Here is a 27,058-nt window from a genome sequence, read left to right as displayed (position 1 = left end):
AGAGAGAGAGAGGAGGCTATATTACTCAAGGCACTGATAGACCAAAAACAGACTGCTGTGCATAACTTTGATCTGGTTTCTATGTGATGTGGACAATGGAGTGTCCAGAGACAAGAAACTAAGGCAACATTCTGGAATGTTGGTTATTAGGAGATGTTAAAAAATTCAAATTACAGAGTTTATGGATAAACAGAAAAGAGAAGATATGATATACAGTGGTATCTCACTAATCCGAACTAATAAAAACCATGCTCGTTCGGATTAGCGAAAAGTTCAGGTTAAAGAGAATTACACTGCCCAGAGACAACAATAACTAGTGTTTAAGACAAAAATAATCAGATAATGTTATGTCAATTTAATTCTGTAAATAAATGAAGTAACTGATAGAAAAAAGCTACTGTACTGTAATGTAAAACTTAAAAAATAATACAGTACACAAGTTTATTTTAGTAAAAAAATTATTTTATTTACCTGTATTGTTGAGGATTCTGATTTAATAAAATTGCATCATTCAGTACATAATTTAATTTGCATAAAAATATCACTTTTTTGTGCACAACACAAAAAAAGTTTCACAAAATAACTTTTTTTTATTTCTTTGTAAAAACATTACTGATTTTTGTTTGCTTCTTGGAAGCTAAACTTTTTTCGAATGCTTCTTCTTGAAGCTGCATTGGCAATAAAATTTTGTGGAATGCCGTATCATTCTGCTTAGCGCATTCTATACACATATTAAAACTGTCAACTGCCTCTTCATGTTTTACTTTTTTTCTTTGAGTTCTTTATCGTCAACATCATCTTCTAATTCATTCTGTACCGTCATATTTAAAATTTCAGCATCTGATCTGATTTCGAATTCACTTTCGGTTCTACCTGTAGTCCATTCCGTAATATCTGTTTGTGAAATTTCAACATCTGGATTTATATTTTTAACCAAATTATGCACGTTTGGAATTTCCACTTTTTGTGTATCACCGTAGCTATACTGTATTGTAATAATAATAAAATAAATAATAATAGTTAAAATAATAATTATTAAATAAAAATAATAGTACACAAAATGATACGTAATAAATAAAACTTTTTTTTCTTTCGAACCACAGTTCAGATTACTGGAGGGTTCGGACTAAAGAGGTTTGGATTAGCGATACCACTGTATATTTAAATTGGTGAGGAAGATTTATAAGATTGACAAAGAAGGAATTATACAGACAGCAGGGAGTGTAAGAGGGGGAAAACAAGAAACAATCTCACAAATTGTGTGTGTTAAGATTGAATAAGTTTTTCATGGAGAGAGTGCAAGTCTATGTGAAACACACTGCCAGAGTATATAAATGTGCCTAAGATGCAATATGATATTGAAAGTTTATTGAAAGGATTGAAAACGATATTGAAAGGATTAAACTAAATTTATTATATGCAATATGATAGATCTGCTGCTGGCTGAGTGAGACCTGCTGCGATGTAATAATAATAGGAATGAATCATATCGCATCAAAGTTTTCTTTGGATGTTAGAGTTCACAGAAGATATGAAATAAGCAGTGACCACTTCCTCGTTAAAATAAAATTAAGATTAAACCTAAATGGCTACAAATAACAAGAACAGAAAGAAAATTTTAAACTTTTTTTTTTATATATAAAACTGGATTATTAAATGACACAAATATACAATGGCTATATGAACAAAGAATTAACCAATATTTAGATAAAATAAAACAATATGAAAAAATAGAAACAGAATGGCTTAAATGCGTATTTGTGCAAAATGCAGGCAGTTGGAGGAAATAAGTGCATTAGAAATATCGATATCTGACCTTGTTGCTCCAGGAACGGGGAATGAATGTAGGAAGACAAGTAGTGTGATAGGAGAGAATGAAAAAATATATATATATGAATGAGAAAATAATAGTTGATAGTGTGGAAGGTGTGAGTGACTGTGAAAGTTTAGGAGATGGTTTTGTTTGGGAGAGTGAATTTAGATTAAGAGTGACTGACCTGCAGTGGGAGATAGATGAGCTGAAAGAGGAGGTGGAATGTTTTGTGAATGAGAGCAGAAGTATGAAAAATAGGATTAGGAGAATGGAAGAGATAAATGCAAGACGAATCAGAGTAGGGGAGAGAGAGAATTTAGGGAGTATGAGTGAGAGGTATGGGGGTGCTAGAAGAGGAGAGAATGGAAACAGTAGAAGAGAGGGAACGAGAGAGAGGTATGGGAATGCTAGAAGACGAGAGGATGGAAACAGTAGGAGAGACAGAATGAGAGAGATGTATGGGAGTGCTAGAAGAGGAGAGAATGGAAACAGTAGGAGAGAGAGGTATGGGAATGCTAGAAGAGAGAATAGTAGTAGAGGAGAGGGAATGAGAGACCTATGGGAATGAAAGAAGAGGAGAGAATGGAAACAATAGGAGAGAGGGAATGGTAAGAGGTATAATGTATGGCGACTCAATGATCCATGGTGTTCAAGATAGGATGCGTGAGGAGTGTTTGGCAGGGTGAACAATAGAAAGGGTGGCTATGGCAATTAAGAGAGGTGAAAGGGTGGAGGAGATGATTGTGATGGTAGGAACGAATGACTTGAGTGGTAATGTAAGTCGGGCAGAGAGAGAGATATGAGATTTTTGCTCAAGACTGTACGGAAGAAGACAGAGAGAGGAAAAATAGTGTGCGTGTTGCCTAGGTATGATAATGATGAGCTGAGCAGAAGAGCGGTGATATTGAATGGCATAATAGCAAGAATGTGTAACAAGAGAGGACTGGTATATGTGGATGCTTGGAGTGCGTTTGAGGAAAGAGAGGAATTGTATGCGAGAGACCATTTACATTTGAATGAGGAAGGACGTAGGCATCAGGAGAGATTGCTGTTCTGAATGAGTCAGTGTGTCCCAGGGAGGATGATAGCAGGGGTGGCCTCTTGTGGGAATGGATACTTGAGAGAAGGGAGACGATGTCAGGTAACACTGAGCCCAGTGGAGTCTAGAAGGGATAATGCTGGGTATAGAAACAATGGCATTTATATGCTTTATACTAATCCCAGGAGTATCCGGAATAAGGGAGAGGAATTGGTGGTGCAGATAGCATCAGCGTGGCCAAAAATTATTGCAATCACTGAGACATGGTTGATAGAAGGGGATATAACAACAGGAATAGAAGTCGCTGGGTATAGCATTTTTCGTCAGGATAGGAGGGAAAAGCGTGGTGGTGGGGTACTGCTTATGATAAGTGATGACCTATGTCCTCTAAGAGTGGAGGCTTTGGAAGGAAGTGAAACAAATGATTTTGAGAGTGTATGGTGTGAGGTAGAGGTAGGAAAGACAGAATATTTAGTGGGGTGTTGCTACAGACCCAGGAGCACAGAGGATGGGGACCAGGAGATGTTTATATAGCTAAGTTTGGCAAGTGCAAGAAGAATGATTGTTATGGGAGATTTTAACTACAGTAGTATAAATTGTAGAGAGAGAGGAAGATGCATGTAGCAATAGGGGAATGGAATTTCTAGAATTCTTGAGGGACAAATGTCTTAGGCAACATGTAACAGAGGGAACAAGAGGTTCAAGAGTTTTGGATTTGGTTATAGCATCAGAAGAGTTAATAACTGAGTTGGCATCTCTCCCACCAGTTGGAGAGAGTGACCATATGGTTTTGACTTGGAAAATGAATAGACATGCAGGAGTATCAAAGAGATGGGAACTTATGTGGAATTATAATGCAGGTGATTATAATAGTCTTAGACGTCAACTTCGGGAAGTTTCATGGAGGGAGGAATTGGAAGGCCGGGATATCATTAGTGCGTGGGAAATTGTGAAAGAATATTTGTTAGTAGCAATGGTAAGTTGTATACCATGAGTGAAGAAGAGGGCACAATTTGGAGTAAAGTGGATGACAAACAATATTAAACAGGAATTGCATGCGAAAAAGAGGCTATGGAAGAGATATAAGGAGACAGGTGAAGAGAAGATGCATGAAGAATATAAGACACAGGCCAGAAGAGTGACTAGTGTGGTAAGGAAAGCGAAACTAGAATATGAGAGGAGATTGGCCCTAAGATCCAAAGAAAATCCTAGGGAACTTTTTAGCTATGTGGCCAGTAGGAGGAGAAATGATTGTGGAAGAATAACATTTTGGGATAAAAATGGGAATAGAGTGTCTGATGCAGAGGAGTTGTTCAACAAACACTTTATTAAAGCATTTCATCCTGGAGAAGTAGGTTGTAATACCAGATGGATAGGGAAGGTTTGAGGTATAGAGGAGTGTGTTTCAAATACTGAGTACTTTGGATGTCAATAAAGCACTGGGTGGAATTTCATCACTGGTTTTGAGAGAATGTGCTAAAGAACTGAAAGCTCCATTGGCTTTTCAATGAAAGTCTGGCCATGGGAAAGATACCCAGTGAGTGGAAGGAGGGTAAGATAGAGCCATTGCATAAGGGCAGTAGTAGACTGGAAGTGTCAAATTATAGGCTAGTTTGTGTTTCATCAGTAGTTATTAAGATCTTGGAGAAATTAGTAAGGGACCATATACAATGTTGGGCAGATAAGGGTAATGTTATTGGTCAGTGTCAACATATTTGTTAAGGGCACCCTTGCTTTAGTAACATGAATGCCTTTAATGTGACAAGAGCAGTTGATGAGGGAAAGGCATATACACCTAAACCTCTTTTTACGCGATAGATACGTTCCTAACTACTGACTCCATAGAAAAAGTGAAGATTGGTTCCAAACCTGAAATATAAGCAAAATAATGAAAAACCTTAGGATCATAAGATTTTTATTTACATTTAATGGAGAACACACATACATATAATGAATTTTAATAACTTAAAAAAAAAAAACATTAATTTCAGTTATTTGCTAAGGATTCTATAAAAAAATTATGTTATTCGCTATCAGTTATTGGTAATAAACGCGAAAGCTTTCGTTTTCGTGAGACTGTAATATCACTAGAATTACTAGATATGGTATTATCGTCATCGACTTCTGCCTCAACTTGTGGAATTCTTCTTGTCATGTCTTGAACAAAAGTACCACTGGTTGTTTCAGTAGTTTTAGGCACGAACTCATTTATTAATCGCTGTGTTGATGCTTTAGATAAGTCATGATAATTCTCTGTATTAAGACGTGAAAACTTCCCAGCACGTTCTTCATTTGGATCATGTCGGGCAAAATAATTGCCTAAATTACTGGCCAGTTTAAGATCTTCTTTAATTATATCAGTAGAAAGTAGGATTATCTTGATCATTATCATTAACTTCTTCACTTTCAGGAGTCTCAGAAACAATCTCCACTATTTTGTTTCGCTAAGAGGTTTACTAATTAACAAATCTTTGATATATGCTGACGTAAAATCATCGAATCCTTCTCTGCCCATTTCACATGCCAAACTTATTATATTGGGGAATTCTGCAGTATGATTGAAGGGAACAGGAGCATTCTCTTTAACACATGCAGGCCAAATAGCTTTCCAGCATGCATTCATAGTTTCTGGTTTTAATTCAGATAACGATAATCGAACCTGATCAATACAATCCATAACTGAAAATTTTTTCCACACATTCATAACTGACAGTGTTTCATCATCATTTACCTTGTTCAAAACGTACTGAAATGTTTGTCTGACATAATATGTTTTAATCATCATCATCATCACGGGTATCAAGGATTTAGGCCTAGCATGGCCTGTTCCGGCCTTAGAAGTCATCATTGAATCGGTTAAGAGAACTTCCTGGTTTTCTTTTTCCTAATGGCTTGTACTTTAAAGGCTTGTTGTGGTGATCTTTCTGTTTTCATTCTTTGAACAGGTTCCATCCATTTATGTTTATATTTTTTAATTTTTTCTATTAGTGGTTCTTGGTTTAATTCTTTCATAATTTCTTTGTTTCTTTTGATCAAATAGGGTATACTTTGCAGTTTTTCTCATAAACTTCATTTCTGCTGTTATCAATATTTGTGTAGCTTTTTGTTTTATTGTCCAGATTTCACTTCCATACATTAAGACTGCTAGGGCTAATGTATTGTATACTTTTAGTCTGGTTTGCTTTTGAACTAGGTTTGGTTTAAATATAGAGTTAATTACACCTGTTATTTTAAAGTATTTTGCAATTTTTATGTTTATATCTTTTTCATTTTCATATGTGATCATACATCCTAGGTAGTTAAATGAATTCACCTGTTCTAAGATCTTGTTATGTATTACTATTTTAGTTCTTGTTGGATTTGTCCTTTAAAGGCCATAGTTTTTGATTTTTCTGTTGATATTATCATACCATAATCTTTGGCTATCTCATTTAGATCTAAAATAGCTTTCTGTAAGTTATCTTCAGAATTTGTAATTATTATTTGGTCGTCGGCAAAAAGGAGAGTGTTTAAGTTCACAGTAGGAGAAAGTTTAATACCATTATATTAAACTTTCTGTTTTATTATTTCATTTAGATAAATATTAGAAAGAGTTGCTGAGAGGGGACATCCCTGTCGGACTCCTTGGTTTATCTCACTCGTATATGATAGCTCATGATTTAATCTTATTTGTATTTGATTATTTTCATATATACTTGTGATAGCTTTTAGGATATTATTTGGTATTTGTCTTTCTTTTAATATGTTAAATAATATGTTTCTTTTAACTTTGTCAAAGTCAATAAATGCAATATGTGTTTTAAAATTGTATTCTCTTCTTTTCTCTATTATTAATTTTAGGCAAAAGGCCAGGTCTATACATGATCGTCCTTTTCTAATTTTCGCAATTATACCCTGATCTAGAGGTTGTAGCAATGATGTGGTATTGGGCAGCAGAAAAAAAAATTGCACATTTGGGTGTTCTATGGCAGGATGACCAGGTGCATTATCAAGAATCAAAAGCACTTTAAACTCGAGGCCCTTGTCATTCAAATAGCATCTAACTTCTGGCACAAAATGTTTGTGGAACCACTCAGTGAAAATATCAATGGTCACCCAAGCTTTTTTGTTGGCCATCCAATGAACTGGCAATTTTTGAAAATCTACGCATTTCATTGGCCGTGGTCTTATTGATCGATTTATGAGCAGTGGTTTTAACATCGAATCTCCTAAAGCGTTCGAACAAAATAGAAGTGTTATGCGATCCTTTGCTGCTTCGAACCCACCAACAGTTTTTTGCATTTTTGATACATGAGTTCTGTTTTTTGGCATTTTTTTCCAGAAAAGGCCAGTTTCATCTATATTCCAAACTTGTTCACGAGTGTAACCTCCATCTTCAATTATTTTAGCAAGTTTTTGTGGAAATGCTTTAGCAGCTGTTTCATCAGCAGAAACCGTTTCACCATTAATTTTTATATTATGAAGAGCATGTCTTTTAATAAACTTAACCAGCTAACCATTGCTTGCATGAAATTCATATTTTTTCCTCAATTGAGATGAAGTATCTGGCTGCAGTTTTTTAATATGTTCATAAAATCTCAATGCTGATTGCTTGATGGAATTTCCGTCAACTGGCATTCTTTTTTGTACATTATCTTCTATCCACATCCCTAAAGCTTTTTCGGCCTTTTCTAAAACAACATCTCTTGTGTATGACGATAATTTTGCACTCGATTTTGTACCAGAACATACCGCTTTTCTAATAGCCCCTTCATTTTTCTTTATAGATCTGACAGTTGATTCACGGACTCCAAAATGCTTACCCACAGCCATCGCACCTTCCCCAGTTTGAAGACGATCTAAAATTTGAATTTTTATATCCAAGGAAACGGCTTTCCTTTCCTTTTTTTTTTTTTTTTTGGTTATCGGCAACATCATGTGAGAGCTGGATTAAAATCTTCAGTTAATGAAATGAAAGTTTGAAAATTACATATAGCTTACCATTTATTATTTCTTGGCAAAATTATTAATTTCATAATGCAATTTTTATTTTGATTTCACTTAAAAAATGCAAGTGCAAAAAATGCAGTAACTGTGTTGTCTACTCAAACACCAAATTCAAACTGCTAAGAACTGCTTTTTGATGCGCAGTCAGTTATGTAATTCAGGGAATTCCCAATAAATGAAATTCGTAAGAATTTAGAATTTTCTTAATTGTGGCGAGAATGCAATTCCACAAAATTCTCAGAATTTTCTTGAATTATGGATTTTTTCCTAACTTAGACTTTAGGTTGGGCGCATAAAAGCGAATAAAAATCGCGTTAAAAAAATTATTTTTGATATCCCAATTCACGTAAAAAGGTATTTGACAGAGTGCCACATGATAAGCTGATATTTAAGTTGCAGCACATGGGTTTAGATGTCGGGTTAGTCAACTGGATTCAGGATTGGCTGTCTGATAGGTATCAAGTTGTGTATGGTGTTCCAGTATCAAGGAGGCAGAAGGTTACAAGTGGGGTCCCACAGGGTCCTGTACTAGGACCTGTATTGTTTAACCTTCATATCAATGACATTGTCAGTGGATTGCAAGGGAATATTCAGTTATTTGCAGATGATGTGAAGCTAGGAAGGATTATTAGTAATAGTGCAGATGCTGCAGCCCTGCAAGAGGATTCGAATAAACTAGAGAGATGTGCAAATACATGGGATGTCAGTTTAATGCAGTAAAATGTAAAGTCTTGAAGTTTCGGATACATCGATGGGAAGGTGCATACTCTGTTGTAGGAACTGTACTGGAAGAAGTATGGGAGGCTAGAGATCTGGTGGTGATGACTGATAGAAACCTGAAATTCAGGGAACATATTGCAAAAGTGGTGAAGGTAACCCAGAGGATTGCTGCAATATTGAGAAGGATGCTAACCTGCAGAAATAAAAGAATTGTCATTCCATTCTATAAAGCTCTAATCAAACTACACTTGGACTATTGTTCTCAAATTTAGTGCCCAGGATTGAATTGGATAAATTAACTGTGGAAAGGATAGAGGCAGATAATGAAGACGGTTTCAGTTCTGTACAATGTTAGTTATGAGGATCAGCTGAGAGAATGTGGACTGCAGAGTTTGGTAGATAGAAGAAGGGGAGGTGATATGAATGAGACTTTTAAATTGTTGAGAGGTAGTTACAATGGGGAGTTATTCTGCTTGGTGAAACAGGGGGAAGGGGCGAGGACAAGGGGCCATCCCTGGAAGTTAAGAAAGAAATTTGCAAGCAATAGGATGAGGAGGTGTTTCTTTGAATGGAGGGGTGGTTGAACTGTCGAATGCAGTGCCTGATAGAGTGGTGAGAGCATGAACAGTCAATGAGTTCAAAGAGTGACATGATATGATACTGTTTTCTAGAAAGAAAACTTTTTACTGTTTTCTTGACTCCGTGGAGGCCTGAATCATCATCATCATCATCATAATAATAATAATAATAATAAAAGAAGAATTAGAAATCAGCCTGAAAGAAACAAGAAATGGAAAATCACCTGGAGAAGATAAGCTAGGTTCAGAATTATATAAATTCAGGAATAAGGTTTAAAGAAAGATTCTTATTTTTAAATAAAATCTATTCAATAAGTAACCCACCAATAGAATGGAAAAAAGCAATAGTGATCCCAATCTTTAAAAAAGATAGTAGAGATGACCCTAAAAATTATAGAGGTGTAAGTATTCTAAATTCCTGTTCTAAAATATATAGTAAAATTTTAAATAAACTAATAAAATATTCTGAAGGCTTATTTTAGAAGCACAAAATGGATTTAGAAAAGGGTGATCATGTATAGACCTGGCCTTTGGCCTCAAATTAATAACAGAGAAAAGAAGAGAATATAATTTAAAAACACATATTACATTTATTGACTTTGAAAAACCATTTGATAAAGATAAAAGAAGTATTTTATTCAACATATTAAAATAAAAACAAATACCAAATAATATTCTAAAAGCTATCATAAGTATATATGAAAATAATCAAATACAAATAAGATTAAATAATGAACTATCATATCCGAGAAAGATAAATCAAGGAGTACGACAGGGGTGTCCCCTTTAAGCAATTCTTTTTAATATTTATCTAAATGAAATAGTATTAAACTTTCTCCTACTGTAAACCTAAACACTCCTTTTTGCTGATGATCAAGTAATAATTACAAATTCTGAAGATAACTTACAGAAAAATATTCTAAATTTAAATGAAGAATTAGAAATCAGCCTGAAAGAAACAAGAAATGGAAAATCACGTGGAGAAGATAAGGAATGATATCAACAGAAAAATCAAAAACAATGGCCTTTAAAGGACAAGATCCAATAAGAACTAAAATAGTAATAGATAAGATTTTAGAACAGATAAATTCATTTAACTACTTAGGATGTATGATTACATATGAAAATGAAAAAGATATAAACCTAAAAATTTTAAATATTTAAAAATTACAGATGTAATTAACTCTGTATTTAAACCTTACCTAGTTCAAAAACAAAACCAGACTAAAAGTATACAATACATTAGCCCTACCAGTACTATTGTATGGAAGTGAAATCTGGACAATAAAACAATCAGAGATTAATAACAGCTGAAATAAAGTATGAGAAAAATGGCAAAGTATACTCTATTCGATTACAAAAGAAATTATACCAGGAACCAGTAATAGAAAAAAATTAAAAAATATAAACATAAGTGGATGGAACACGTTGACAGAATGAAAACAGAAAGATTACCGAAGCAAATCTTAAATTACAAACCATTAGGAAAAAGAAAACCAGGACATCCTCTAAAGAGATTTAACAAAGATCAAAGACTTCTAAGGTCAGAACAGGCCACTCTAGGCCTAAATCCTTGAAAAGCATGATGATGAATATGAATGATTATCAATAAAATGCAGTGTTATATTTTTGCCAACTGTGAATACATAACAATTAATTGGCAATATTATTATTACAGTAACCTCCATGGAGTCAGCCTACAGGGCCCTACTTAACTGGCACCACACAGGGTTTGTCTAGGAAATCTCTGAACTTTTTAAATAAAAATTTTCCTGTCTCTGTCTAACTTAGAAGCTATTCAGCCTTACTGCCTTCGAAGTACTCTCCTCTAATCATACACCGCAGCCAGCATTTTTTCCATCTTTTGAAACATTTCTGGAATGATTCTTTCAGGATACTGCACAGTTTCACTAGCAATTTTTGATTTATCGAGTCAATCAACTCAAAACACGACCTTTCAACATCATTTTTGGGAATAAAAAAAAGTCTGCTAGTGTGAAGTCAGGCAAGTAAGCAGGCTGTGGAATGACTGCTGTTTTGTGTTTTACCAAAAATTGACAGATTAGTAATGATGTGGGGGGGGAGGTGCACATTATCATGATGAAGCATCCATTGACTTTCCCTCCAAGCATTATAATTTTTTCTGATAGCCTCATAAACACGTTGCATTACCTCAAGATAATACTCCTTGTTCACTGTCTGGCCTTGTGGAAGAAATTCATGGTGAATAATGCCCTCAGAATAAAAAAAAAAATAAAATAAAATAAAAACTGTCATAATTTTGACATTTGACCACACTTGTCTTGATTTTTTGGGTCATGGTGACATTTTGACACCCAGCGTGACGAATGAGCTTTTGTTTTCACGTCATATCCGTAAACCCATATTTAATCTCCAGTAATAATGTTTTTTTAAAAAGTTTTCAATCTTGTAAGTTCAATGAAAAGCTCTTGGCTCACATCAATTCAAATTTGTTTTTGATCACCAGTCAAAAAGCAAGGTGCAAATTTGGCTGCAATGTGATGAATACTTAAATTCTGCATAAGAATCTCATGACAGATAGTTTTTGAAATGTTTACTTCTTCAGCAACCTCATGAACAGTTAAAAAGCAATTAGAATTGCTTCACAAACTTTTGCAACCTTTTTGTCAATTTTCAATGTTGAAAGTCATGCTGAACGGGGATTGTCGTCGACTGAAATTCAACCATCATTGAAACATTTCTGTCACTCCTATGTTTGAGTCCAGCCTAAAGCCTCATTCCAAAATGCTGTTTTTAACATTTCAAATGTCTCCATGAAAGATTTTCCCAATTCAATGCAAAACTTCACACAAATTCGTTTCATTAAAATTGCTCATTTTAAACACAACAAAAAATCGTCAGATGCACCGAATACATGTTGACACAAACAGATGTAGTACAATAACTAAGAAAAATATCACGTTGCAGTTTTCACCAGGCTATTTTCCAATGTTGTTGCTAGATTGCAGTATATGAAGAACAGTTAGTAGCACTTGTTGATGCGATAAGTCAAAAGTTCAGGAATATCCCAGACAAACCTTGTATCATATTGAATCTTTCAATTATTTACATACCCTGCACTCTTTATAAACTTAAAAGGAAGGCCTCTCAATCTTCCCATCTTAACCTCCACTCGTTATAACCTATATTAATCCGGTAAAATCCCTTAACTGGAAAGTCACTATCATATCTGCTGTTTACCTCCTATCTGCTAAACTCTACAATCTAAACTTTGCATCTGAAGCACACCCACCAATACAGTGTGTAGCCTAATATCTATGTACCTAAACCTCAAAGAGCAGCACATTGCATTTATTAATATTATAACTACAATTCCACTCATATGTCCAAACAAAAAGGTTTATTTAACTCTCCCTGTATAGAATTAATATTAGCTATACTCCTAATAATTCCAACTAACTTTGCATTGTCTGTAAACATTGGAAAATCCCCAGGCAATTCACATGAAATATCATTAGCAAACAGTAGTTAGCAAACAAAAGTTAAACAGTAGGAGCCCAAGAACAGAATCATAAGGAACGTCATTGGTTACTTCCTTTTCCATGGATAATCCCCTAGCTCTCTCTCTTTTGTGTATTGAAAAATTTCTTTTGTGTCAATCTTATAGAACCTCTTCAGTTTCTGTTTCTATTGAATCCCTTCTTTTACACCTATCAAATAAAAACTTTGCAACTCACACCTCCAAGATATCCTCACAGGAAGCATGCCACAGACCTATCACCAGATTGGCCACTCTTCTCTAGATCCTCCCACCACCTCCTGACAACCTTATAAAAAGGGAAAACAACCCCTCCTTCCTTTGCTTGTTAGTGCTTTTCAACATAAGTAATTCACTGAGCTATTTTTGCACTTTTGCAATATGCCCTCTGAACTTCAACAACCCCCCCCCCCAAGATCCCTAGCCTCATCAGTTTTCTGTAATCCAGTACAATTAACATGATACAAAGTATGTAATCTGGTCGTTCCGAGGTGCACTACATTTTGCAACATTAAATTGACAAACATTATCCTCCTCCCACAATACCAATTTATTTAAGTCATCCTGCAGTATATCTACATTATCAGCTATTGCCTACTCCAGTTTTGCATTATCAGCAAACAACTGAATATCCCTCCCCTTAAATCATTTTCTATATCATTAATATATAAATTAAACAGTAGTAACCTTAGTACAGAGCTTTGAGGCACTATTAATCATCTCCACCTCTAGTCACCTTCATTCTTTCAGATTCCACTCCATCATATACTACTATTATGTGTCTGTCTGTCTGTCACCCCCCTCCCCATCCAAGCTACCAGTTTGATATTCATTTCCATCTGCTTCAACTTACGTAGCAGTTCTCCATGCAGTATTCTGTCAGATGTCTTTGCAAAGTCCAGCAGTATTATGATGTAGCCATTTCCCCTCCCTCCCCATCTAATTCTACTGTCATTATTAGAAAATATGAGTAAATTGCAAAGCAAGACATCATTTGTTGTCCTGTAACTATTTGCTTCCATCCATGCAGGAAGTGTCCATCCTCATCACCAAATTAATCTGCTATTTGTCAAGACTTCAATATTATCAAATCTTGTGTTTTGATCTTCTAAGGCACTTCTAACCACATCTGACTATCTAGATCTCTGTCTTCATTTGGATATTTTTTCATGTCATCTTGGCATCAAACACCTGTTTTGCTAGCCTTATCCCCTTCATGTGACCAAACTACCTCAGCTGCAAATGATTCATATTATTATTATTATTTCCCAAGACCTCATGTAGTCAAAGACTCATCTGGGAGGTCCTTTTATCACACACACACATCTCATCATACCATGTCTTAAACACACTCAAACTCCTTGCAAACACCACACTCTCAGGCAAGGCATTCCAATCATTCACAACTCTGCACGAAAAAAACCTGCCTCTCACTCCCCTACTCACACCCTCTTTATACAGTTTCCAGGGATGACCTCTGGTTCTCCCCTGATCTCCCACTATTCTCTGTAGAACTTCTCCACCACTGATCTTATAACAACCCCTTACCTCTTCCTTCTCTCCACCAGACTCTGCAAATTACATCTTCTCGATCTTTCCTCATACTCAACATTCCAGAGGTCAGAAACTACCTTAGTCAGTCGCCATTGGACCCTTTCCAACATCTCTTCATCCTTCTGAAAACCCGGTGACCAAATCTGGGCACAATAGTCCATTGTGTGACCTAATCAAAGCCTTATACAATGGAACAAGAATCTCCCTACTTCTACACGTCTGTCCTCCGCATCATTCCCAGAAGTCTTTGTATATCTGCTTTGAGACTGCTTTATTTCAAACCCTCCTCTCAGATCCACAAATTGAAACTGGTTTGAACACTGTCTTGTATATTGCTAGTTTAGAGTGTTCAGACTCATTTCTGTTTTATTACATATAAATTTATTCAACTGGCTCTCTGCCATACCTAACTCAGCTTACTCTATTGTCTATTTTTATATTTAATTCACAAATTTCTTTAAAAATTGTACCTCACATAGCTAAAAGCTGCCACAAATTTTACAGGGAAATTAGCTTTCCCCTAATTTTCATGCCAAATTTGTTACAGCAGTTCTTCAATTTTAAAAAAGAATTCTGAACTGAAGATATGCAATGGATTTATTCAGGAGTACAACATCTATAAAGTGTTACGTTGTTAATGTCTCCAGTTTTCATAGTTCAATACCACTTACCTTCATAATGCAATCCATATAGATGATGAATAAGAGTGGAGATAATGTGCATCCTTGCCTTAACCCTAAGTTTACATCAAACCATCTTCCTGTAGCTCCTTCAATTCTATTGACTTACAACATAATGCAGATTATACAATGCACTGTACATTTGATCTTCCTTTATCCTGAGTAATCCATATTATTATATTGTTATTACTACCCAAGACCTCACGGAGTCAAAGACTCATCTGGGAGGTTCTTTTATCACACGCACAGCTCGTCATACCGTGCCTTGAACACATTCAAACTCCCTGCAGACACCACACTTTCGGGCAAGGCATTCCAATCATTTACAACTCTGGATGAAAAAAACCTGCCTCTCACTCCCCTATCTTTCCTCCTGTCCACCAGACTTGGCAAATTGCATCTCATCAATCTTTCCTCACATTCGACATTCCAGAGGTCAGAAACTACCTTAGTCAGTCGCCTTTGGACCCTTTCCAACATCTCCCATCCTTCTGAAAACCAAACTAACCAAATCTGGGCACAATAGTCCATGTGTGGCTTAATCAAAGCCTTATAAAACGGAACAAGAATCTCCCTACTTCTACACGTTGTGTCCTCCTCATTATTCCCAGAAGCCTTTGTGTTGTCTTCACAATTTTGCCTATGTGTCCCCTAAATTTCAGATCCTTATCCATTATCACCCCCAGATCTCTTAGTTCTTCCACCTCCAACAATGTATCCTCACCAGGCATAAATTCTGCATTCCATGTTTGTTTTCCAAATTTTAAAAGCTCATAATTTGCAACACTGAATTCACATCCCCATTTCCATGCCCAATCACTCAATTTATTCAAGTCTTCCTGCAAGGTCACAACATCCTCACTACTCTTCATGGTTCGTTCCAAGTTTGCATCATCTGCAAACAACTGAATATTTCCATCCAAATCTTCACCTATATCATCAACATACAAGTCAAACAGTAATGGCCCTAAAACAGATCCCTAAGGCACTCTGCGAGTGACTTTCCTTTTCCTTGACATCGCTCCCCCAAACACAACTTGATACCTATCAGACAGCCAATCTCCAATCCAATGCACCAATCTAATATCCGACCCCATCCGCTCCAATTTGAATATCAATTTATCATGAGGTACTTCATCAAAAGCCTTTGCGAAATCCAAGTATATCACTGTGTATCCTTCTCCTCTGTCCAAGGAAGCAGTCACTTTATTGTAATAAGTAAATAGATACTAAAACATGACCTCCCTTTAGCAAATCCATGCTGTCCATCAAAGATGATACCATTGTTGTCAACCCAACTCTGGATCCTAGTTCTCACAAGCTTCTCCAACAACTTAACCACAACACCTGACACACAGATAGGCCTATAGTTTAATGCTCGAGTTCGATCACCTCCTTTATGAAGTGGCACAATCATGCCCTCCTTCCACTCCTTAGGGACTACTGAGTGCAAGACTCATTAAAAATATATGTCAAGGCAGATGTCAACTCCCTGGCACATTCTTTCAGAATATGTGGTGATATATTATCAAGTCCCACAGCCTTATTAACATCTAATTTACTCAACTCCCTATACACCTCTTGCTCACCTACAGTCAGTCTCTCCTTCCATCATCAACTGCTCTCAATCCCTCCATGAAGTCACATTCACAAGATTGAAAGATCTTTATGAACTACTCATTAAGTATCTCTAACATACATTCTGCATCAGCTGTCTTTATACCATTTTCTCCAATCAATGTCATCCTTTCATAATTATTCTTTCTTTTGCTGGCTACATATCGAAAGAACTCCTTAGGATTCTCTTTGGCTTCATTAGCCAACTGCTGTTCATACCTCTCTTTAGCTACCCTCACCAACCAAGCCACCCTCCTTGCTTGGTCTTTGTAGACCTCATGGAATTGGTTATTTCCACTTCTCTTATGCTGGCTCCTCAATGCCCCTTTTCTCTTATCGCATGCTTAATCTCTTTATTCATCCATCTCACACCTACTTTATTTAACCTTCTCACCCTTGGAATATATTTAGACATTGCATCTACTAGATAGTTTTTGAAAATCCCCGAAGCTGCATTAATCTCTTTTCCAGCTAACTCCTCATTCCATGTTACACCCACAAGCTGTGTCCTGAGCACTTCATAATCACCCCCTTGTAGTTCCACATATACCCTTTTCTCACAGAGGTCTTCACACTGCTGGCAACCACCCAGGAAATCACCTCATGGTCACTCTCACCAATTGCTGGATGATTTGACACCTCATTTATAATTACATCCTCTGATGAGATGACCAAATCCAAGACCCTCAATCCTCGCGTGCCCTGTTACATACTGTATGAGGTAGTTATCCCTCAAAAACTCCAGAAATTCATTTTCTTTACTTCCAGTTGCTATCTCATCATTCCAGTCTATATTGCCATAATTAAAATCACCCATAATGATCACCCTTTTCTTATTTGCTTGGCTAATTTGATTATACATTTCGTTATCACCACCACCAACATTTCTGGGTCTATAACAACATCCAACCAAGTATTTGATTCCATTCACCTCTACTTCACACCATACTGCCTCAAAACCACTGGCACTATTTCCCTCTTGCATCTCTACTTTGTATGGACATATCTCTTTCTCTATCATCAATAGCATTCCCCCTCCCTTTTTACCCTTTCTATCACCACGAAACAGATCATACCCTTCCATCTCTATTCCTGTCAGGATGTCGTCCTCTTCCAACCATGTCTCACTTATTCCGACAATCTTTGGGTGAACAGACGCAATTAATGCAACCATTTCATCTGCCTTGTTTCTTATACTTCTAGCATTTGTATACAAACACAACAGCTCATTTCTGGATCTACAGATAGTTCCACTGATACCACCCACTCATACATTACCACTCTGGTAACATATGTTACCAGACATGATCAAATTCCTTGGATTGACATTTACCTCTTGCCTCTCCTGGCATAAACACATCACAGGCTTCCTCAGCTTCTACTAGGCATTCTTTTCCACTCAAGATGCTGTTTTACACCCACCCAGCTACTAGCCCTATACAAATCCACTCAACTTGAGAATACTGTTCCCACATTTGGGATGATACACTTAAAATCTCCCTAAAAATTCTAGATGCTGTCCAGAGAAGAACAATCTGGCTCTCAAAGACTCACCGTTTCAGCTCAGCCTCTCTTCTACAAGTATTTCAATGATCACTGCTCCAGTGAACTAGCAAACATCATTCATCCCCTTTATGTTGTACCTCTTAAAACAAGACCAGCAACTACACAACATCCCTATTTTTTAGTACAACCACAAACATGTCAAACCTACTTTCTCTTCCTCATTTATACCATCTTCTTTTGTCCTCTTAAACAGCCTTACTCATAATGCATATCCCAATAACTGCAACTGCCAACTCTTCAAGAAAAATGTCGATAGATTTCTTCTTTCTCAATCCTTACCCACATCCTACACAGAGCACTAGATTATCTGGAACATTTAGTAGGGAGATTCTGACATACTTATCACATAATTATGTGATAATTATAATCTGGATTGGCTGTCTGACAGGTATCAGAGAGTTATGTATGGCAGAGCAGTTTCAAAGAGGCAGAGGGTTACAAGTGGGGTCCCACAGGGCTCAGTACTAGGACTTATATTGTTTAACCTTTATATCAATGGCATTACCAGTGGATTGCAAGGGGATATTCAGTTGTTTGCAGATGATGCAAAGCTGGGAAGGATTATTAGTAATAGTGCAGATGTGGTAGCCCTGCAAGAGGATTTGAATAAGCTAGATAGATGGGCAAATGAATTGGGGGTGTCGGTTTAATGCAGCAAAATGCAATGTCTTGAGATCTGGGAAACATCGATGGGATGCTGCATACTCTATGGGAGGAGTTATACTGGAGGAAGTAGTGGAGACAAGAGATCTGGGGTTGATGATTGATAGAAACCTGAAATTTAGGGGACATATTGCAAAGATGGTGAAGGTAACACAGAGGATTGCTGCAATTATGAGAAGGACACGGACCTGCAGAGATAAAAGGGTTATCATTCCGTTGTGTAAGTCTCTGATCAGACCACACTTAGACTAGTGTTCTCAGATTTGGTCCCCAGGATTTGAAGGGGATAAATTAACTGTGGAAAGGGTACAAAGATGGATGACAAAGATGGTTTCAGGACTGTACAATTTTGGTTATGAGGATCGGCTGGGAGAATGTGGACTGCAGAGTTTGGTGGATAGAAAGAGAGGTGATATGATTGAGACTTTTAAACTGTTGAGAGGTGGTTACAGGGTTGACACTGGGGAGTTCTTTCGCTTGGTTGAATAACAGGAAGGAGTGATGACAAGAGGCCATCCCTGGAAGTTACAAAAGGAAACTGTGAGCAAGAGAGTGAGGAGTGGTTTCTTTGCATGGAGGGTGGTTGACCCATGGAATGCATTGCCTGATGGAGTGGTGAGAGCGAGAACGGTCAATGAGTTTAAGGAGTGGTACGATAGACTGTGTTTCTTAGGGGGGGGGCCTCCCCTCGATGAGTCTCGACAGAATTTATGTTCTTAGGAAGGACCTCCCACGATGAGTCATTTGACTCCATGGAAGCCTGAATAATAATAATAATTATTATTATTATTATTATTCCCCTTCATATAACTGATTGTTATGAAGGCTACACTCCAATTATCTGGATTTTGACCTTCAGAACCATGCCTTATACTGTGCAGCCATAAAGGTAAAACACAAAGGTATAAAAAGGTAAAACTTTCATAACTTCACATTTGAGACTTTCTGGTAGATATCATCTGCTCTAGCTACTGTTCCACATTTCAGATGGGCTTCTGAATATTTTTTCCTCACTCTTTCATCACTGCTTGTTTTCTTTTTCTTTTAACAATCTTTCAAAGCAATTTACTCCAGATATCTAGAACAATCTTCAGTTTTTATTTCACCTTTATCATCCGTAATTGGTTTACAGTACTCTTCTATCCATGAATACAGCAATGCACAATAACATATTCAATACAACTTTTCTTATTGTACCCTCTCCCCAAACATGAATTTGTGCACATGTTCATGATGAAACATGGTGTCATTGATGATTAGACAGGTTAATAACTATGCCTTTTGCTCCAAATTTTCCCACATTTCTAGATATATTTTATACTCTGCTGGTTATGTCTCCAACAAGGACTAGTGTTTCTATTTTCTTTATGTTAGCTTCTTTCCCTAATGACTTGAAATAAATTTCATTGTCCAATTCATCATTTTTAAATGCATCCATTTCATTACTTGATACTGCCTACTAAACCAGAATTTTGTGTTCTACTGCTTGACATGCTATAGCATGTGCAATATAGATTAAATTGCAGATATAAAGTATGATATATCACTCTGCAAGTGTTAGTTGACATCTTTTCAAATTTTATGTACAGAGAAAGTTAATTTTTGTATGGAATTTTATTTTATTTTATTTTCTTCTTTATAAATGACAGTTCTGGTTTCAAACAATGTGTGGACCCTTAATATTGTAAATTTAAATGGTATTTAACTTTTGAAACTTATTTAATTTTTTTAAAAGGTATTTAACTTTTTTAACTATGAAAGAATTAAACCAAGAACCAGTAATTGAAAAAATTAAAAAATATAAACATAGATGGATGGAACACGTTCAAAGAATGAAAACAGAAAGATTACTAAAACAAGCCTTAAAGTACAAGCCATTAGGAAAAAGAAAACCAGGACGTCCTCTTAAACGATTCAACAATGACTTCTAAGGCCGGAACAGGCCATACTAGGCCTAAATCCTTGATACATATGATGATGATTTAACTTTTCTTCCAGTTAATTATAAAGCAGCTTTAAAATTCTGTTCATCTGATAATTTTATACAGTACCAAAAGAATTCACCAAGCCATGTCAGCTGACCAATCCCTAAATTATCATTTCTAATTTCATTATATCCTATTAGTAACTTCATTGATCTTTTGATTTTTTCTTAGAGAAATATTAGAGAAGAAAATAATTTGCATGACTTGGATTCATATACATATATTACTGTTTCACAATATGCTAGATTAACAGCAGAAGAGAGCCTCCTTAAAAGAAAAATAAACATTCATTTGTTTCATATACAAAATAACCCAGTATTTGTCCTTGGAAACATCAGAATTATTGAAACTTACAGCTGCAGTCTCTGATAACCAACAGTTAAATATAGCTATCAGGCCAATAAAAACAATCCAAACATAAATAAAATGAAACTGCATGTCAGAAATTACATGCAGTTTCAGGTAGAGTTCATGTCATAAGCAGTGCAATTCATACCAAGTCTGCAATTTTGTATGTTTTCAAATCAAATTTTAAAGTTTTCAAATCCAATAATTTTTGTCTGCTCTGTATAAAATATCAATGAATATTTATTATTATTATTTTCAACTAATTATTAAGAATTTTGTTAAGGTGCTGCATTTGTGACTTGACCAATCCAAAAGTTTACCAGAAATTCTACTTTTTTTTTTTTTTTGTGATAAGACATTCTAAATATCTCACTCTTCCACTGTCCCATTTCCTTGAATTTACCTAAGTGTGAGGAAAGCAACCATTTAAGGAAATTCCAAAGCTATTACAATGTACACAATTTTTATGGTTTGGCAATTATAAGCACTCAGATGATAAACTTCAAACAAAAGTTCAGTTAATCTCTAGAACTTCATGTTGAAAAATTCCCTACTCTATATTAGCATAATGGCATCCATATTGTTTTTCTATATGGTAATACAAAATAAATCAAAATGATTCCCTGAAACATTCTGATATCTAATATGAAGTTTTTTTTTTTTTATCTTCATCTAGAAATAAAATCATTTAACATATTAAGTAATGACCTGTTGTGCATATGTAACAAACTTTTAATCAAGAGAAACTGTCATAATTGAAAAATGTACAGCATTAGTACTGTACAAAATGAACAGAAAAATGCTTACAAATACTCAAAAATGTTTGAATATCTGTATATAAAATTAATCTTCATTAATTTTGCACTTAAGATTTGAGTAGAAAATCAATACAAAAAACTGTCAATCCGATTTCTCTCCCAAATCTTTCATATATTTTAATCACTGCATCAATATTTCAATATCTAAACATGGAAAGAGATATATGAAAGATTCCTGAAGTTGTACTTATAATTCGATCTTTCAAAATAAACTAAATGATTAAAACAAATTGTTTCTGCGTTCTTATCAATTATTTCTTATATTATTTATACCACCTATGGTTTTAAAGTACTTATCGAGAATGGGAGTCGCATAAAAAAAAAAATAAATTGGAACAAGAATTTTTACACTAATAGCAGCAGTAAGTAAAATAAAAGATTACTTTAATATCCACAAAACAAATGATACCCACAATTTCTGCAAAATGGGATGAGAAGTTTGGTAAATATTTTGATAGATTTCTGTTACTTGATAGGTAATGAACGATTCAACAAACATATCTTCAACAATTTTTATTTGCACACTCGAAACTAGAGTGCATGTCTTGTCACCGTGTTTATCTCTTTATACTTGTCTTATTCTTGTAGAAAGCAGTATCCGCAGTTATCAGCATAAACATCAAATACTGAGTATGCAGATAAAAGGCTGCTATGATTTTGGATTTCTTGAAATTATTTCCATCCAAAATTAATAAGAGAAAAGGACTAATAATCTTTATGGACAAGCGGACCTCCTTGACTTACTCGTAAGACCACAAATTAAATGTTTAACATTACCGATTAAATTTTGTTATCAAGAAGAATATTCAATGAGGTATCGGAATAATCTTGAACGGAAAGATGATCATTACATTTGATGTACTTGAAACTTGTCACTTGAATAATTTTTTATTTATTCAGTAGCGATGAACTCAGTAGTATTACATTGAAAATGGGAAACATGCAGATCAAATGCATGCATGGGAAATATGAAAAAAAAAATGCAAGAATACAGTAACCCACCTCCCAAAGAAAAGGACAATAAACATAGAAAAATTATACTGTACATGTTATAATAAGGCGCTATTTCTTCTAAAACATGCATCCGCGAAAAACACAATGATAATAATAAGAAGAAATGATTTAAGAAACATGAAGGACATAATGAGAAAGTAGAACTCCCATGTTGAGTCTCTGGTCCTCCACGGAGTGCCAAGAGCAACAGTGGAGTAGTAGTAGAAAAAATAATATAATATAATCAAGTGATAAACGGAAGCTGGCACTTCATATAAAATGCAATCTAAAAACATTACAGTAGTAGAAATCGTCGGGATGAAAATTAAAACACTGTTCACTTTTGCGAAGACGAATTTGCAACAATGCATCGATACATTCACCTAGCCGGAGAATTATAACTTCATACGTATCACTTATCGCTAAATTACGAATTCAAAAAATATTAATCATCTACTCACTTATCGTAACATGTCAATGTAATTCCTTTGGAACAAATACAACAGTTTAAATTTAAATTAGCAGAGAGATATGCTAACTTTTTTTTAACCTTAAGTATATATACTGGAGCATATTATTTGCTACTAAATAGTGGACCATAAAAAGAAGAAACAGATTATATTCACAGTTGGTGAACTTTCTCCAAGATGGCGCCTACGACTTTTTGTTTTACATCAGTCGGATGTGATGGAATGTGGAAACCAGGCTTCAAACGAGTAACATGCGAAGTCATTTAGGCCTAAGCACACTTCATGTGGTCCGAAGTGGTCGAGATGTAAGTATACAAAAATACTACTGTGGATTGTCGGATTCAGCAGAGATTTCCCAGCAATACCAATGAAGTTTTAAAAAGGCATTATATATTTTCTCCAATATAATTTCTGACGTGAATATTATAAGGAAATTAGCATCACAATGAACAGATAAGAAGTTATTCATTTTATTATCTATATTATGGAAAGAATACTTGCGTATCGTTCTGGCATAAACCTACAAAAACTATCAAAAATATAAATAGTTCTCTTTCAATAAAAATCTTCACATTTTAACACGAGCTCGAGAAATCATCTCTGAAAAAGTCTCAACAGCAAAAGTTATATTTATGCTTTAGAGATTCATATGTGATTAAACCTTCCTACCGGGTGTTATAATGCTTACCTTCATCAAGTAACCTTTCCAAATGAATAAATACGTTGGGAAAAGCTGCAAGTTGTTTCTTATCTTTTAACAGTTGAGCTAAATAATCAGCAGTACCTTGAGCATTATTGTTAGCTGTTTCACCCATTGTTTACACTTGCTTCTGAAAATGAATGGACGGAAAATAACTCCAAATAATAGAAACAAGCAACTATTGCTGACGTAAAAACAGCGAACACTACAGCAAACAGCACTTGCTCACAAAACCTGCTATACTACTCAACTATGTAACAAACTTTCGTACAGAGAGTGCATCGGTCGTGTTACGAAATTCAAAACGCATGCGCACTGCTGGGGCTATTCCGAGACTTCCTAGGGGAGTGAAACTTTTCGTTGACGTGAAGAGGTGGATTAATTATTCATAGAAGAGAAAACCATAGAGATAGTGAAAGATTACAACTATTTTAACAAGGGCTGACTCTCAAATTGTGCTCGATCGATCGTCCTGGAATAAGCACAGAGGCGTGACATCCTAACGGAATGTCAAACTTCATAAGATTTATTTAAATATTACATAAACTAAATTACATAAAATATGGATATTTTAAAATAAGGGGGGGGGATAATTCAATAATGTCCCTGAGTAACACTAGAATAATATTTCTGTTTTCAAAAACTAGAACGCCAGAGGGGGGGGGAGGAATAGTTACAGGATTTCAGTTGCTAGAGAAACATGCCTTTTTTTTTTCTTTAACCAGTTCCCGAGTAAGTCGATCTTTCAGCACAAGGAAGTAGATTTTTTTTTTTTTTTTCCTTCTTGGGTTTTTAACTACAAAACACATGAAAATCGACACTAGAATCACGTTGTTTCAGATAATAATACCAGAGAGGGAAAGTTTAGGAACATGAGATGATGTACTGTTTAGAAACCTCAAAGTCTTTAAAATCATCGGTATCCATAAACTCAACTAACAGTGACAGCTAAGGCTGGAGAAAAATCAGAAATTAATTAGAGCTAAAAATGTTTCATCCACTCCCTTTGGGGAAATAAAAGGCATTAGATTCAATTAGTTTATTATAATGAATTAGTTTATTATTATAATTATTTATTGAATTAGTTTATATAAATAATTATAAATTCTCCAATATAACTTCAGACGTGAATACTATAAGGAAATTAGCAGCACAATGAACAGATAGAAGTTATTCATTTTATTATCTATATTATGAAAATAATACTTGCATATCGTTCTGACATAAATCTACAAAAACTAATAGAAATATAAAAAGTGTTTCCGTCCAATAAAAATCTTCGCCTTTTAACATGAGCTCGAGAAGTCATCTCTCAACAATAAAAGTTATATTTATTCTTTATTTAATTTATGCTTTAAATAAGAACCCTTATTTAACTCTGCTTTATTTATGCTTTATTTAACTCATATGTGATCAAACGCTCTTACTGTTAGTTAATGCAAGCCTTCGCTTTTCACACATGCTCTGAAATAAACAATAAGAGAGAAAGATTTTTGGCTAGAAGAAATCATATCTTAAAATTCATTTTGCTTTCATTAAGAGGAAAAATCAAACACTGAAACGCCAGACAGTGTATAATTGTCGGTTCCTTTGAACTTTCTGTTTTCTGAAGATACTAAAAGAAAGCGAGAAAGTTTCTCCAGAAAGCATACAAGAGTCGAAAATTAACCAGAGAGCTTATGAGAATACAATCTTGGGAATTAGCTTGCACTATTTAAAAGACATGAGCCATGCCCAGGCATCCGTATAGTGGTCTTTTATCAGTACATTTGATAAAGGTTTTACAGGCCTGACCGCTGTTTCGGACATGTTGGTTCTTCAGAAAGTAGGCAGAAAGTAGGCAGAATAATAGGAATAAGAGTGAAAGAACCCTTATTCAATAACAAAGCAATCCACTGTTAGAGAGTTCTATTTTACAAAAGTGAACTGTCAGTCGGTGCTTAAATTGTAATACTACTACTACTAATAATTTTTTGACAAAGTATATTATCCTCTTCACATATACAGAATATTTACAAATATACAATTGAAGTAATAGTATTACATTTTTATTCACTACAAATATTAAGTACATAATGTTAAGTGAATATCGTATTTAAATGTGTATAAATAATAATACACCGTGTACTAACAATGTATTTAAAATTTTTTTTTTCAAATTAACGATATTGGCTATGGAATAATTTTATATAAATATATACATAATTCTTTTCTGCATTTTGTCATGTATATATTTCAATCTGGAGTTCATTATAATTATATTTATAGTTTATTTATTTATTGTTATCAGTAAGGAATGCTGCATGGATTCGTTTCACTTTTTTAACATTGCTATTTTTTTCAATTAATAATAACAATAATAATCTTTTTTTTTTTAATTTCAATTTACAGTTTATTTTGATTTACAATTTGTTATGTGTTTCTTTTCTGTTAACATGCAATAAGAATGCACAATGCATTCATTTTGCTTTTTCACAATGCTATTTTTAAATCGATAATTTTTTTGAAGAATAATATTTTTTTTATTATCATACACAGTTTTTACATATATACAATTAAAACATATTACATTTTCTGCTCAGTACAAAATCCCTTACACAGTTTAGATATCTTTTTTTTTTTCTTTGAATATAAATACACAATTTTTTTTGTCATATCAGTATCATCATTTATTATTATAGACCGTATTTACATATCCATTACAATAATATGCATTTGATAATAATAATAATAATAAGAAGAAGAAGAAGAAGAAGAAGAAAGCAACAGCTTCAATTCGGCAAAAACACTATAATAATAACAACGACTTTGAGGACGTCTGGGCAGCGCTCGTTTCTTTTAAGTATTGCAAACTAAACCAACTGTGATGCGGAGGATTGTATTCTCATAAGCTCTCTAGTCAATTTGCAGAAAGTTTCTAAGTTTCTGTATTATATTTTCCCCCTTTGGTTATGAAATAAGGATAGATCTTTACCATCCCTTATTTCTCTCTATTTTAACATCGCCGA

At 34.8% G+C, this 27,058-nt stretch overlaps 1 protein-coding gene across 1 annotated transcript in view; it reads right to left on the bottom strand.

Annotated features, from left to right (window-relative positions):
- how (protein held out wings) overlaps positions 1–24,276 on the bottom strand; it is a 208,414-nt gene extending 184,138 nt beyond the window's left edge. Inside the window, exon 1 of the mRNA XM_090396334.1 lies at positions 24,039–24,276. Within this exon, the coding sequence (XP_090252460.1) occupies positions 24,039–24,165 (127 nt within the window). The 5' untranslated portion in view covers positions 24,166–24,276. The remainder of the gene's footprint in view (positions 1–24,038) is intronic.
- Positions 24,277–27,058: the final 2,782 nt, after the last annotated feature.

Source organism: Typopeltis vanoorti, chromosome 8 (genome assembly GCF_054136105.1).
Source record: "Typopeltis vanoorti isolate ZY-2024b chromosome 8, IOZ_Tvanoo_1.0, whole genome shotgun sequence".
NCBI lineage: Eukaryota > Metazoa > Arthropoda > Arachnida > Uropygi > Thelyphonidae > Typopeltis > Typopeltis vanoorti.
The sequence above is the reverse complement of the archived record's forward strand: the minus strand, read 5'-3'. Positions and strand labels throughout refer to the sequence as shown.